Source organism: Didymosphaeria variabile (genome assembly GCF_027946475.1).
Source record: "Didymosphaeria variabile strain IMI 356815 chromosome Unknown scaffold_7, whole genome shotgun sequence".
In the NCBI taxonomy this organism is placed as follows: domain Eukaryota; kingdom Fungi; phylum Ascomycota; class Dothideomycetes; order Pleosporales; family Didymosphaeriaceae; genus Didymosphaeria; species Didymosphaeria variabile.
Window position 1 is genome coordinate 3016210 of NW_026611626.1, and position 15034 is coordinate 3031243.

At 50.9% G+C, this 15034-nt stretch overlaps 6 protein-coding genes across 6 annotated transcripts; 2 read left to right on the forward strand and 4 right to left on the reverse strand.

Annotated features, from left to right (window-relative positions):
* Positions 1-151: 151 nt before the first annotated feature.
* N0V89_010166 (uncharacterized protein) lies at positions 152-680 on the reverse strand (the record flags this gene model as incomplete). The annotated part of the gene is made up of 2 exons (XM_056218911.1): positions 152-247; positions 297-680. 2 exons carry the CDS (start codon positions 678-680, stop codon positions 152-154), a joined length of 480 nt encoding a protein of 159 aa, XP_056068176.1.
* A 2485-nt stretch (positions 681-3165) lies between these two features.
* Positions 3166-4307, forward strand: COQ7_2 (ubiquinone biosynthesis monooxygenase Coq7; the record flags this gene model as incomplete). The annotated part of the gene is made up of 3 exons (XM_056218912.1): positions 3166-3173; positions 3304-3311; positions 3502-4307. 3 exons carry the CDS (start codon positions 3166-3168, stop codon positions 4305-4307), a joined length of 822 nt encoding a protein of 273 aa, XP_056068177.1.
* Positions 4308-5692: 1385 nt separating this feature from the next.
* Positions 5693-6295, forward strand: N0V89_010168 (uncharacterized protein; the record flags this gene model as incomplete). The annotated part of the gene is made up of 2 exons (XM_056218913.1): positions 5693-5841; positions 5893-6295. 2 exons carry the CDS (start codon positions 5693-5695, stop codon positions 6293-6295), a joined length of 552 nt encoding a protein of 183 aa, XP_056068178.1.
* Positions 6296-7670: 1375 nt separating this feature from the next.
* Positions 7671-9392, reverse strand: N0V89_010169 (uncharacterized protein; the record flags this gene model as incomplete). The annotated part of the gene is made up of 1 exon (XM_056218914.1): positions 7671-9392. One exon carries the CDS (start codon positions 9390-9392, stop codon positions 7671-7673), a length of 1722 nt encoding a protein of 573 aa, XP_056068179.1.
* A 1979-nt stretch (positions 9393-11371) lies between these two features.
* Positions 11372-13135, reverse strand: N0V89_010170 (uncharacterized protein; the record flags this gene model as incomplete). Its single annotated transcript, XM_056218915.1, has 3 exons — positions 11372-11811; positions 11858-12878; positions 12926-13135. The coding sequence occupies 3 exons, from the start codon at positions 13133-13135 to the stop codon at positions 11372-11374; spliced, it is 1671 nt and encodes a 556-aa protein (XP_056068180.1).
* Positions 13136-13599: 464 nt separating this feature from the next.
* N0V89_010171 (uncharacterized protein) lies at positions 13600-14703 on the reverse strand (the record flags this gene model as incomplete). Its single annotated transcript, XM_056218916.1, has 4 exons — positions 13600-13731; positions 13781-13853; positions 13918-13996; positions 14046-14703. The coding sequence occupies 4 exons, from the start codon at positions 14701-14703 to the stop codon at positions 13600-13602; spliced, it is 942 nt and encodes a 313-aa protein (XP_056068181.1).
* Between the last annotated feature and the right edge of the window lie 331 nt (positions 14704-15034).

Below are 15034 nucleotides of genomic sequence, written 5' to 3' on the forward strand. Positions count from 1 at the left end.
GGGTCGCTTCTGATAGGCAGTAGTTTGCGGGCGCTATGGGATGAAATGCCATTGAATTCAAGATGCGATCGCTACTGTAACATGACTTTTGATGCCATTCTTATCTGGTCCAAATACTTGCTATATCGTTCACGATCGTCCTCCCAGTTATTTATTGGTTGCGCGCCTGCTTTACGCCCTCTTGTACGGACAGCGCTGCCCTCTTGACGGAGCCGGTGTCTATGCTGAAATGCGATCCGTAGCGATCCTAGAACTCGTTAGTATTCTTCGTCAATGGAGGCTGCTTCGGAACGTACCTGCTCAGCACCGACGCCCTGCGTTTCTGACAGCTTCTTGGCGCGCGCCCACCCATCGGCACCGAGACCAAAGTATCCGCCCCATCGATCCTGCTCAGCTCCCGAGGAATCGAGATGCGTATTTGCAAGCCACCTTGCAGCGGCTGCGACTGGATCGTTCTGGAGGCTGAAATGTGATGCGTAACGGTCCTGCTCGGCGCCGCTGCCCTGCTTGTTCGCCCAGTCCCTGACTTGCTGCTTAAGGCGCTCTTTCTCCTCCTCCGGAATGTTGAAGTGAGATGAGTAGCGATCCTGCTCTGCTCCAACGCCGAGTCGAGAGCCGCCCTCGGTGGTGGGCTCGGTAGGCGTAGAGGCGGCTTCCTTGGTGCTGGTGAACCAACCCATTGTGAGGTGTAAAGCTGTGCTGGGGCCGGTGAATGGAGTTTGGATGGTCTATCGAGGTTTGGAAGCCCAATTGATGATTTTGAAGATGCTTAGAGTGATCAAAGGTGTGCTCCTTTGAATGGACAGGACAGCTTGAGCTCTTAAGCTCGGCATGAGCGGGGTATGACGTAACCACGGACCCTTGGTGGACTGATCCGCAGGTGCGTCCTCCTACTCCAGCCGCATTCCGCAGCATGTGTTCGAGTCTCAAGCTAATCGTGAAATACTCCGGGCGCAGCTTAAACAGCATCGCTGACACTGGACATCGTATGCCAGAAGTCGACGCGCGACACGTCTGCGGAGCTTCCACGCTCCTGATTGGTGTGGTCACCTCCACACGATAAGGATCATGCATCACCCAGCCAGGCTTGCAATACTCCAGGAAGACTATATCATCACTTAAACAGCATTCATGGTTTCGAACGTAGTGTCAAACAGTAGAGGAAGAGCGTCTCGATCAACAGAGTCATCCACTGGCCAACCTCATGGAGCTCGGAACCGGTTCAATGGGTCAGACCCTCCGTATGCGCACTCGCTTCGCTGTAATAGCATGTCCAGCAGTCTGACCACATTGCCCAGAATGATGTTGCTAAATGTCAATCTGCACTTGCAACGAATCAAGTTTTTTTCAGCTGGCGTGGAGGTACATATGTCAATCGGCATGTGTAGCTCTCCACGATAAAACACCATGGAGGTGACATATGCCAATGTTCGTTACAACTTGATGGAGTTCCAACAAAAGTTACAGCGTTTCCCCAAACCAATCGACCCAGATCGTAAGCGCTAAACAACGCACGATCGAGGCACACGTATGAACTCCAAACGATCAATTACAAGGTTGTGTCACCTTCGTGATTGTGTTCTGTATCCGCAGCGAATCCACAGATCATGGATTTTTCGCTGTCACAGCTCAGTCTATATGTGGCTCTCGGGTACGCTTCATTGCTGTTCCTAGGATGGGTCGTACTTCAGGTGAGAACCCGAGAACCGCCGTACACGTAATTGCTCAAAGGTTATGTTACACAGGCTGTTCAGACCGGCTTCCAAAGCGGTCGTCGAAATATTCCCGGACTCTTCCTCTCAGCATACGCAGGCATACCGCTGAAGCTTCGAATCCTTGCGGGACGAAGATCACTTCATGTTCACGCTTTGTGCGAAATACACGGTCCAAGCCATGTCAACCTATTATACAACTTAGCGTTGGAACTAGTAAAACAGTCCCATATGTCTGCATAGCTCCAAAGGAGGTTACGATCGCTGACATCGACGCATATTGTATCATCCGCGGTCCGTGGTACACGAAACAAGTGCCCTCTCAGTATAGTGAAGAAAGTAAACGGTGTCTTCGGCATCCCGAAAAATAAAACTTCGCGACAGCGCCGCCTCTTCCAAGCCGCTGGCAACAGAAATATCGCCGCAAAGTGGGAGCCTCAGATCGCTGACCTCGCGGTCCAACGCATCAAAGCCAACCTGGAGACGGACCGCCAGTGTGATGTCATGAAGTGGTGGATGTTCCCAACTTCAAACGTAATGGGTAGTCTCGCGTTCGGCGAGCCTTTTGGCAACCTTGAGAGCGGGTGTTCTCTAAGGATGACGGGGCTATTTGTATGCTACGCACACGGGTTTAATGTGTTGGAGGATTGCGTTTACCGTGACAATCGCCGACGACACGCCATCACGGCGAGTCCGTTTGCGTTCCTACAGAAATACTTAACTGAGCTGCATTATTGCTTTACCCTCGCTTCTTTCACAAGTGTCGATTCCCGAACGCGATTATCCAACAAATTCCACATTTGGTCACCAAGTACTGCGCCTCCACGCACGCTTCCGACAGTTCATTTCCTACTCCACACGCAGAGACCAAGTATGTGTTGCCCTGGAGACTGCGAAGAGGACCAAAATCTGTGCAACTGTTACCGGGAATGCGAAGATGGTGGTGAATGTGCGGATTGGCCGTGCTGTCACTACTGTATTGTGCAGTGATGCGATATAAGAAGGTAAACAACGGAAAGCTGTTAAGGGTGAAGTCGCTTGCTGCAGAACGTTGTTCGCTTTTGGCAAGTCAAGTGCATTAGGATTCGCTGTAGATAAAAGCTAGTCTATAATCAAGGAACAAGACGCTGGGTTCGTTTTCAGCATGGCTCCGCGAAGTACAATCCGCTTTGGACGTAGAACAGCCCCCAAGGTGGCTTCCTTATTAGCGTTCTCGTGCAAGGTAGCTGTCAGATATCGATTTTCACTACCAATCAGACTCTTAGTTTGGTTTACAATAATATGACATGCAAGCGTTTGAGCCACCCGGGCGGCACAGCTGTGTTAGGCACACCGCTAGTAAAAGGGTACCGTGAGACATATCACGACCCGGAACATTGGTTCTCAGCACTCCATCCAGCTATGGAATTCCCATAAATGTCACAGCAAGTGACTTCAAGAGTCGTTCATCATCATGGCTTTGTACAAACTACCAAGCACCGCTGAAGTCCGTGCCGCAGCACTTCTACTCTCGTCTATAACCCATACGACCCCCGTCAAAGATTCCCCGCAGCTCACACGACTGGTCAACGAAAAACTTCACCATTCCAAGAACGCGAAGTCTTCATCTCATGTCGAAATTTACTTCAAGTGTGAGAACCTACAGTATACTGGATCGTTCAAGTTTCGAGGGGCGTGTCACTTCCTAGCAAAGCTTAACGACATAGATCTGAAGAATGGTGTAGTGGCGTACAGCACAGGTAACAAGATGCCCTGCCGAGCATTTGAACACTGTACTAAATGATCATAGGTAATCACGCACAAGCAGTAGCGCACGCTGCTCATCTCGCATCTAAGCAGCGGAACATGCGCATCCCGACCTACGTTGTCGTTCCGTCAAACTGTCCACCTAAAAAGGTCACTGCTGCCCAAAACCACGGTGCTACAGTCCTCTTCTCCGGAACCGATCCCAACGACCGGGTTCTGCTCGCCGAGCAGATACAGCACGCCACCAGTGCAATACTCGTCCCGCCAGCTGACCATCTCAACATTGTTCTCGGTCAGGCAACTGCAGTGCAAGAGTTCCTGCAGCAGACCTCCCAAACGGGAAACAGTCTCGACGCCATCATCGTTCCCAGTGGTGGAGGGGGCTTACTCTGCGGTGCCATCGCAGCTAGTAAGCCCCAAGGCGTGGCTGTCTTCGGCTGTGAACCTGAATATGGAGGCCCCGGGCTGGCGCATGCTCTTCAGAGCGGCAGACGAACGCTCAAGATTCAAGGGCCTGGTTCGATCGCGGATGGACTGCGCTCGCTGACGGGCGAGGCGAACTGGGAGCACATCCGAGCGGAGGAGAATGTCAATCGAGTATTGACCGTCAGCGAGGCGCAGATTGAAGATGCGCTGAGAGTTGGCGTGAGAGAGTTAGGTTTTGCGATCGAGCCGAGCGCTGCTGTGCCGCTGGCTGCGGCCTTATTTAGCGATGCGTTTCATGGATGGGTGGCGGCTGCTGATAGGCGCGTAAGAGTTGGCGTTGTCTTGACTGGAGGTAATGTCAGCACGGAGGATCTAGTTGCTTTGGTACCTGGCTTCGATGGAGCGGGGAAGGAAACTTTGTAGTCAACTGCCAGGATTCGTACTCAAACCTGCTTTGGGTGAGCCACTTTTGAGGCGACGAAGACACGACTTGCGAAAAAGATATAGGCGAACAGCAAAGAAAGACCTTGACACTATCCTGGAATTCTACGTCGCCCGAGAGTTTTCTCACCGATGATTCGGGGCGTAGTTGCGTGAGCTGACATGGAACATCACCAACGCATCCTCACCAGATTGAAACGCTAAACATTTGTTTCGGCCCCCTAATGCTCAAGGTTTAGATGCATAGGCGCTTCTGAGAGCTAGCGGAGGTAATCGTGCCTCACTGATCAACCCAGTATCGTACTAGTCTGTACGGTGTGCTCTTACCTACGACGCGAAGAAGACTGTCATTCGCCGCGTGCATCTGAACTACTTTGCACTATAAACTCTTCTAAGCCCTCAAGTCCAGCAGCCATGCAAGCCTCATATGCTCGCTTTTGCTGAGAGACAAAATGCAAGAGTCGAGCAAGAACGAGAAGACTGTTGGATACACAATTGATGTATCTGCCGGAAGCTCTCAAATTTCGATATCTGCATTACCGAAAGAGTCCCCCATTCAGCAAGATGGAGGGACGAAGGCGTGGTTGCAAGTCCTCGGGTGCTGGCTCCTCTTCATGAACACCTGGTTCGTTTATCAGCAATTCTGACACAGCGTGCACTAAGTCGTTCGTAGGGGATTGACAAACTCATTCTCAGTATTCGAGACCTACTACCATCAGAGATTTCAGCTTATATCGCACTCCAACATCGCATGGATCGGTTCTATGCAGCTCTTCTTGACGCTGTTCGTTGGTGTGTTTGCTGGCTGGTTGCTCGATAGAGGCCACCTTCGTCCTGTCGTGTTCACTGGCATTGCTTTTGAAGTCATTGGAATGATGATGACGAGCCTTTGCACAACCTACTGGCAGCTGCTCCTTGCGCAGGGCATTTGCGTTGGTATCGGCTCTGGAACTTTGGCGTTTACGAGCGCGGCCATTATTCCGTTCTATTTCACAAAAAGGAGGATGTTAGCTGCTGGCATTGTTAGCACAGGGAGTAGTATTGGTAGGAGAACACCTTGAAAGAAAGAGTGGCAAATGGCTGACCTTCAACAACAGCTGGAGTAGTGTATCCACTTATGATGCGCGAACTCTTCCGGGAAGTCGGTTTCGGCTGGGCCGTACGAATATTAGCGTTCATCATGCTAGGCGGGCTATCGGTGAGCCTGGCGATACTGAGACCGCATGGCCACCCTAGGAAGGAAAGGGCACTTCTGAAGAGCAGTTTACTCCGCGACACTCCGTACACCATCTTCATCATTTGTAAGCCTTCCTCCACTAGAAACCTACCGGATGTCACAGCTGACTTTCGAACTAGCTTACGCTTTCATGGTAGCCGGGACTTACGTCCCGTATTTCTTCATTCAAAGCTATGCATTGGATCTTTCCATCAACGAAAGCATGACATTCAATGTCGTTAGCATCATGAATGCAGCCACATTCTTCGGTCGCTTTCCATACAATTACCTTGCAGATATGTATGTTCGACGTTTCGATTCGCATCTTAGAGCGCTAACAATGCTATACAGCTACGGTGGTATCGCAGTCCTCGTTCCATGCTGTTTCGCCACATCAATCATCCTTTTCTGCTGGCGCTTCGTGCACGACCTCGGCGGTCTCATCGCTATCAGCGCCACTTTTTGTTTCGTCACTGGCGGTTTGGTCTCGTTGCCGGCAGTGACCATAGCAAATCTCACACAGGACAAGTCGGAATACGGAACGCGAATGGGTATGGGGTATACAATCGCCTCTGTAGGGGCGTTGCTCGGAAACCCGATCGCGGGGCTCGCGCGTGATAGTGGCAGCCTTGATGTGCTGGAGCGCTGGCAGGGTGCTTGGTTTGTTGCGGCAGGAGCTTTACTCATTGCGACTGCTCTTATGGTTTGGGCGCGGGTATTGCGAGCGGGCATAGATTTGACGGTCAAGATCTAAGGCTAGGTTGTGTGGCATCACCGGTCATCTTGCAACGCATGCGCAGGGATTTCGTTATTGAATAGAATTCGTACTGAAAGGAAGAAAAAACCAAAAATACATTGCTCTTCCCCAGCGGAGTACATACTCAACAGTTACAAGAAGCTAGCAGCGTCTCTTGGGTGCGAATCTCACACTTTTCTCATCCTCATCGTCCGAGTGTGCACAGGTTCCGGCTGCCTCTCACATCATTATGGTAGATTTGGATATGCCCAAGTATAAGAGACCATGCATCAGATGAAACCATCATAGTTCTGACGGCTCTGAATCACAACGCCACTTGTACTCCAGAACATCGAGACTGCGCCGATGAACACAGCAGCTGGTACAGCTGCACCTTGAATATCTCCGTCGAAGGCGATCATCCACCAGAGGAATAATCCAAACGGTACCATGAAAGCCACAAGATGATACACAACGAGGTATCGTGCTGACACTACGTGTTTCGCCTCTAGACCCCAAGCAAACATATCCTTATTGTCGTTTGAGTTGATGTTGAATTGCTGACATCGTTTCGGAATGGTCTCTATGGTATATGTTGTCTTCAGCTGTGGCATACATTCATGAAAGGCTGCCCAGCGACAAGGCTTTTCACATGCGTTGAGGTGCATTGAGAACTCGTGTCGGGTTATGGTTGGGTTGGTGGCGTTTGGATTTGGGGGCCGCGGACTGTACTCGTACTCTTTCTCGAGGGGGAGCTCCTTGCGTTCTCGAATTACTAAGCGAGATGCAATGCGTTTGAACTGAATTGTACATCAGAGACTAATCCAAGGCATAGGTGCGAAGTTCATACCTTTACGACTTCGCAGTAATCTAGTCTCCAGAAAGAGAACCAAAGTCTGAACCTGCCTCGACTTCGTCGATAGTTTGATTTAAGCGTTCGATAGAAGCTGCTATCGTCACTTTGCTGCAGTATCGGGATGTGACTCATATCCAGGGGTTTTCGTCTACCTTGCACACCAAAGAGTATCCAAAAGGCACTGGAGGTGGATGAATTTGCATACGGACTAGGTTGATGTTGATTCACGATGCCGCTCTGCTGAGTGGATGACGTTTGTACGGTACTACTCAAAGCCTCTTGATCGGATGTCTGGTAATCAGTCTTCGAAGCTGTCCCGGACTGGGACCTGCCAGAAGTCTGCGGCGTGTAACGCTGTTGAGCACTGGAAGATTGTGAATGCGCAAGAAACCTGTATAAACGTTTCCAAAAAGATCTTCCGTCGTTTGGTCGACAGCGATGTGGCCATAACGGAGTGTCAGCGAGGTTTGGTAACGTCGCATTGATAAGAGCGGCTTCTTCATGATTTATCTCTTTCCATAGTTTTGTGCCACAAATCTAACCTTTGGTCAGCTTCGAAGCTTTTAATTTGGTCAAACTTACACATGTCCAGTGGAGACGCGACTCGGTGAGCTGTAGATCTCTGATGTGTGGTGATAGAGGCCACCAGTCCCATTCGACTTGCGTGAATTGCTCTACCTGCCCTTTCCACTTATTTATCAATGACAGGTCAGCTTCTTGTGAGAGATAGATACTGTCCTTTCTCGTAGAGAAAACAATTTGAGCTAGAGCATGCGGCAGAAGTAGGACTGGTAGATTTTGCACAAGCTCTCCGAAGGCGACGGAATCATGGAAGAACGTTTGCATCTCGGTGAGATAGGACAATGCGATGTGTTCGTCATCATCATCAGATTCCGAATCGATGTCACTATCATCCATCTGCAAGCCCTGCGACCTGTTATTCGCCTCGTGATGCTTCAGATGACTTTTGCTGCCAGGTCCCTGCGAATCGCCTTCACCAACGAGTGTCTTCGGTATCTTCCCAAGCCACTCCTCGAGAAGGCTCATTCGTAGCTCGGTTAGTCTTGCCTTTGTAGCTGGATCGACTTCATCGTCATCATCATCATTGTCACCATTTTTGCCCAGATAGCCCGCGATGAGCTCACCAATCCGTCTCCTGCCCCTTCTACTCTTTAACAGAGAAACACTTAAACGCTTTCTCTCCGTGTTAGCGGTCTTAGATAAGCTCTTGTAATAGACCTTAAGAAGTTTCCGCATAGTGTTCGAGAAACGACCTATGCCCATCTTTTGGAGTAACTGCTCGAGCAGAGTACGTAGGTCCTTATCGTCCGCAAGGAACCGTGCGAAGTAAGCCTTTCCTTCGTGTTGTGCGGCGCTTGTTTGAACAGACGCATCTGAACCGATGTGCGATTCATCGGAATCGATTGACTGGATTTCGTCGTCCCCTCCACCTTCTAGTAGTTGAATATTTTGTAGAGTGGTCCGACGTTGCCCCGAAATACTTTGCGTAATGGATTTGCTGACTCGACTTACGGACGCATATCCTGAGTCATTAAACGAATTGTCATCCTTTTTGTCGACCGGGGTCCCAGCCTGAGGCAACATAGTTGAGATCCGGCATTGGGAGATCTCCTGCAGCTGTTCCGGCTCCAGAGTTACTTCAGCCACACGAGCGGTAGAGACTGAACGTGGGATAGAGTTCGAAGGTACTGAACCCCTATGCAATGGTAACTTGTTGCTATCCTTACGACCTTCCTGCTCTTTGTCATCCTTCACCTTGGACCCTTCGGGTTCTTCTTTCCTGTCCCAAAGCTCTAGCGAGTTTTCTCTGCAAGAATCCCACACAGTCGCAAGCCTTGTGGAAGTCACTACCTGATTTTCGTCCACTCTTTCGGATACTCGACTTCTTGGGCCTTTGCCCTCGCCTTTTGGTTCTCCCCGGGCCTCCAATATGGGTCTTCGACGGAGCAGTTTCCATTTGTAGCTATCAGTGATATTCTGGCCACTGAGAGGCGAAGCCATGTGGGTCTGTAAAGGCGAGTCAGGGTTCGTTGACGTAGAGGTGGATGGTGTAACATCGTGCTGTGCAGCCGTGCTTGACGAACCAGGCAGTGGGTCTTGTGGTGGTGGTTCATCTTTTTTGCAAGCCTTTGCTAGCAGGTTGATCCATTCCCCAATTGTAGCAGCATGGCTATGCTTAAGATGTTGGCGAAAATGGTCCTCTCGGAAGAATTTCTTAGCTTGATTGCATTCGTTCATCTTGTGAACGTGGTTGAGATGTTCGGTACGTAAAACCCAGTTCGGAGGATTGGGAAGCTCCTTGCCGCAATAGCCACAGGCTTCAGCACTATCTTGACCATACGAGAAGGTAGCAGGCGATCCAGTTAGTGCAGCGCATGACCATGAGTAGCGGCGTAAATGAAGGCTATTCTGATGGCGCTCAGCCTCGGTCTTGCTCCTGAAGCGAGACGGGCAGTAGGCGCAGGTGTATGACTTCTCAATTTCATGAAGACTGCTTAAAATCAATCCAAAATACGCACATGGAACTCAGCCGAATCAACGCAAAGGACACATGTAGAGGTGGGGCTATTCAACCATACCGTAACTCCTCTTCAGTATCAAATTTCTTTCGCTTTTTCGGACAGCATTCGCAGATGTAGGAACCTTGAGTTTTCGGGACGTCATTATGGCCGGCATCAGACGGCTCGTGTCGAGAGTCAACCCCCGTCAAAACTGTAGGTAGGTGCCTTTTCGATGCGGATGTTGGCCTACCGCTTGCATCTGTAGTGTACGCAGGGATGTCGTTCAACTGGTGAGTTGAAGGATCCCTTAGCAGTTCGTCAGAGTTCTGTCGATTACGTCGTGGAGATAAAGGTGGAAGATAGGAAGATTGTGATGTGGATGGGTCGCCACAATCCTCGGTGGCATCCGTCATAGAGCCGCCCATGGTCGCAATCGTAAAAATCAGTGTCTGGATTCTGCAAGACAGCGGAGGCCTGCGGAAGAAAAAGACACAGAAAGCGAACTCTCAGAGGACAAACGGCGAAATATCAAAGAAAACTTGGAGGCCCCAAGGCTGACAGCAGGCAACCTCCAGGTGGGGTTCATGCATACGGTATGCATGCTGCGTTGTGTTAGCGGTGGCTGTGCACGAATATCCAGCAACAAAACCACAATGCTAGGTGGATCTCTATTGATGTTCACACACCCGGTGCGCCTCTCTAGATGATATAATTCGTCAGAAGTCAGTTTCATCGCAATTTACCCATGTTCTTACCCCTGAACCACTACGGCGCAAACAACTCCGTCCTGATAACATCCTTGTTGTTCCCTGCCTCCACGACGTTCACCTTGTCCATCAACACACAATGTTCTGCAATCTTTACCGCCTCCAGCATGTGCGCATCCATGACTGAGAGCGATCGACAAGGCGGCTACATCCTAGAATCGGCTATAGTACGTGCGTGACAATCGACCATAAAAGCTGTCAAATAGTCGATACACATAGGAAAGATCAAAGCCTCCTTCCAAAAGGACTAAGAAAAGATTAATCGTGCGTGACAAGCAAACCACAATGCCCTTGATAGCCTCATTTAGCTTTTCATATGCTGGCGTAACAATCAAACAGGTTCCGTAACTCTTTCAAAGGGTAACGACTAAGTAATCAAGTATTCCTCGAAGTGTCACTTAGCAATGGATCAAAAGTTTGAAGAACGTCTGCGAAGCCACTTCTGCTCGGAACTCAGTAGAATTGCTACGTATCACGGGCCAAGAATGAGGTATCCCAGTTGATACCTTCATTCGCCTTCGCCTATTGAGTATAGTCCAGCTTGCCCAGTCATACGCATACATCAATATTCTTGCAAAAAGTAACTCTGCGCTTTACATTTCCTAATCGTTTCCTGTGTAAGCAGATATGCGTTCCACCATCTCAGTTATCAAAGCTCCCCTTGTCATGATTTAATGCACTTTACGGTGGGGGAACGCCTCTAGCTTCAGCTGTGGTACCCACGCCTTCATTTCCTGACACCGGAAACCAATGAAGCACACCCCTTCACACACTAACGTAAAAGAGCTCAACAGAATTCGCATAAAGCTATATTCTCCACCCCAATTCCGCACTCACGCGCCTCAACTCCGACTAGTCCCACCGCATATCAGCTTCAACTATCGTCAAGCCAATAAAATCACCCCCAAGTCAGCGAAGACCGGTAACAAGCCTACATATAGCGTACAGTCTACGGTGCCGCTACAGGCAAGGTCTCTCCCATGGAGGAACTAGCCGGCGTGAACTCCACATCCATCTTCTCCTTCTGCCACGTCTCAAAAACCCTCTGACTCGTCCACCTCGTCAAGTAACTCCCCTCCGCAACCCTAAAATCGTACCTATACAGCAATATCGCTAGGAAAAGCCGCATCTCCAGCCGAGCTAGAGGCTGAGCTGGACATTCGCGCGGGCCTACGCCCCAGGGCTTGAACGCAGCCATGTCGTTGTGGTTCAGGGGTGAGTCTGGGGACCACTTTGATGAGTCGTCGGTGGAGGGCGATGGTAAGAAGCGCTCTGGGGCGAAGACGTCGGGGGCGGAGAAATGAGAGGCGCTGCGGAACATGGAGTAGCAGGAGACGGAGACGACGGTGGAGGGGGATGAGGGTTCCTGCGATGGGGGTGGGGGTGGAGCTGGGAAGCTGGCGGCGGAGCATGTCTGGGAGGGGCGGGCATAGACGGAGGGATTCCTCTATGATGGCGTTGAGGTATTCTAGTTTTGCGGCATCGGTCGCGTTTATGCTTGCTTCGGAGGAGAATGCAGCGCGGACTTCTTGTTGTGCTCGGTGGAGCTTGGAGGGGTAGACGAGGAGGTAGTGGAGGGCGCCGGAGAAGGCTGTAGTTAGGCACTCAGATCCCGCGACGAGGCAGGAGAAGACGTTCTGCTCGATTTCGTCGTCTGTTATCTTGGCTGTCGGGTTCTGCTTGTTGTACTCTGCGAGATGGCCCAGGACGTCTGGGTGGCCGCTTGGACCATTCTTGAGGCGGTTTTGCAGCCGCTCATGTCCGTCGTTGAAGATCATTTTCAAGTCTTCGAAAGCAGACCTCGGTGTAATCGCCATGAGAGCGTTGTTTATCCAGGGATAGTACGTGATAGCTGCGGCGATGATGACGCCCTGGAAATGCGATAGAACGCCCATAATTGCATGTCCTGCGCCGGTGTCCAGACAGCCATACGACTTCGACCACGCCAGCTCGCCGATGATGTCGAATGTAGTGAAGTTAGACCACTTGACCATATCGACGACGGCAGAGCCCTTGTTCTTCGCAATGAGGTCGTCGATGCGGGCGGTGAATTTGTTGAAGTAGGAGCGCACTGTAGGCTCGTACTCTTTGACGGCGTCTTCAGAGAAGGCCAATCCCAATGCTTTGCGAAACCGTGCGTGGTCGGCGCCAACCCCAGAAATGACATTATAGGACTCGATCCCTGGTGGTCTCATCCCCCATTGTGGAGGGCGGATCTCGCTGTCTTTTCTCAAATAGATGTCGTTCCAGGCCCGAGGATCGTTGATGTGCAGTTCGTTGGGCGCGACACGTACGATTGGACCATACTCGTCGTGAAGCGCTTTGATGCGGAATGAGTTTTGTCCAATGACGAGGGTGAACAGGTAGGGAAGTCGAGAGGCGCTCCATATCTTCGGACCAGGGAATCTGGCTAATGGATGGAAAAATACATTGTATACTGCCCGTGAGATAATATACTGCTTCAATCAGCACTGGTTACTTGATAGGGGAGCACAGGACATACCAGGACGTAGGCGCCCACCGCCTTCAGAACGAGGCCCATACTGCTCGTCTGATCAACAAAATCCCAATACACAGAGACTCGAGGGATGTTAGCAACGGTGCGGTACTCTGTGTATATGGTGGTGTAATTTGGTCGGACCGAATGTGTCCGGGGACTTTGTGATTCGTTAATGGTGTTCACTTTCGTCGGATCCCGGTATTCGGGTCTCATGTCACGGAAGCTGCAGGAATCTGACTGAGTCTAAAACCTCGATTGTTCGACATGGCAGCTCAAAGGCAGAGTCTTAACCAATACTCTAGCCGCATACTGACTGTTGATGTGGCACACAGGAATCGACGCATAGTCGATGACTGCCCAGTGTTTTCGTTAGACGTCGGTGCGCATACGCATCTATAGCGGGCTTGAGGTTTTAATCGTAGTAATACCAGAACTAAAACGCGTTTAGCCAAAGCCATCAAGTTCACTGGGCAAACGTAGTGGGTGAGCAGACCTTCACCAGCAATTGGCTGGGACTCAGTTGTGCGCACCCATGCTCAGGAATGCGTTGCTCTTCGACTACGGCAGGCGCGAAGCGGGCCGAATCCATCGCATGATCATGGCCTCACCTGCCTGACGAGTAGTTAACAGCGGCTTTTGCCAATGCGATGTCATTGACTGTTTAGGACAGCTCCTACTTAGACACCATCGTTGAATTCGTAGTCCTTGTCCCATCGCTTGTCCCATGGTCTGCTGCTGTCTACGAAGCGCAAGTCCGTCCCGACCCGGATGACGTTGCCGGGGTCAAAGTTCATTGTCGAAGCATGGATCTGTCAACCATATTAATGAGGTACGAACCACATGTCGAGGGTCACCTACTGAGTACGGCGTATGTAGAACAACATCCCCCGCCTCATAGGATGTCACCAGCCATCGTCTTCTGAAAGTCTCACTGTACTCCCCGCGGACCATCTGCAAGCAGACCAGTGGAAAGCATGTTCTGGTTGAACGCATACTTGGTTTCCTCGTCCGTCAACCCATTCTCTTTTGCCTTCCGTGTGAAGTCTGCTTCGATCTCCCGACCCAACGTATGGCCTGCGCTCGTCAGTAGTGCATATCTCAGGTGTCGCCACTCATCGCTCACCATTCTCGAGGTAAATCAAACCTCCTCCAGTCAAGCTAATGTCACCCATAGGAACCCAAGCAGTGAAACTAGTCGGCTCTCCGTGCCTCAAGAAGATCTGGTCATAATGCACTCCGATCGCTTTATTGCCGGGAGTATTATTCCTCAGCAAACTCCTTCGCACTGCTAGTGTGTTATCACCCCAACCCGAAATGCGAGCGATGGTATCTCTGAGGACAGGATGCTTGCAGAACTTCTCCTTATACCAATCGTCATAGTGCGCCTGCAATGCGAGGTCGACAAAAACCTCAGCAGTACCAGCTCCAGGCTTGCCGTTTCCTGGGGAAGCGCCGGCACCTATGCCAGGATAGTCGGCAGCATCTTTTGCATCATCAAAGACTCCGTCGACCGCCGCAGTCCCGGGCTTCAATACACCGCTGGGGGCAAGCCTTTCAAAGTATGCTTGTCGGGCCTTCAGCACATCCTCGCGAGGTAGCAGGCCCTTCAGAAACACGTAGCCATCTTCTTCATAGCGGCGTCGGAGCTCTTCAACCGGCAGATCCGGAGAAGATTCCTTCAAAGCGCCTACTTGTTCAGGATGGAGGAGTCCATCGTTCACGTAGAGCTTTTGGCCATTGAAGCTGGGTAGTTCTCGCTCTGGAGATTCGGCGTGAGGCATGACGTGTTGGTATGAGTACTGCAAAGTGGCTGATTAATATATATAGGTATACCTGAAGAGGTGCAGAGAGAATAAAAGCAACGGAAGAGAGCGCCTCTTGTTGTTCGATATGTTATGTTCCCCGGAGGAAAAATACCCCTTCGAACCTTTGACACAACAAAACGTGTAGGCGAGGATTTCCCCATGCCGACCAGCGCGCGTAGAGGCGTGCAGGTGGGGACTACCGGATTACCCCGCTCTCGCCGTCGGAGTCTGGCTGCCACGTTGATGTGCTAAACTTGGCGCCTGACGAACAGCGGCTTTCTTGTTGGTCACGATTCTTTGGCGAGGT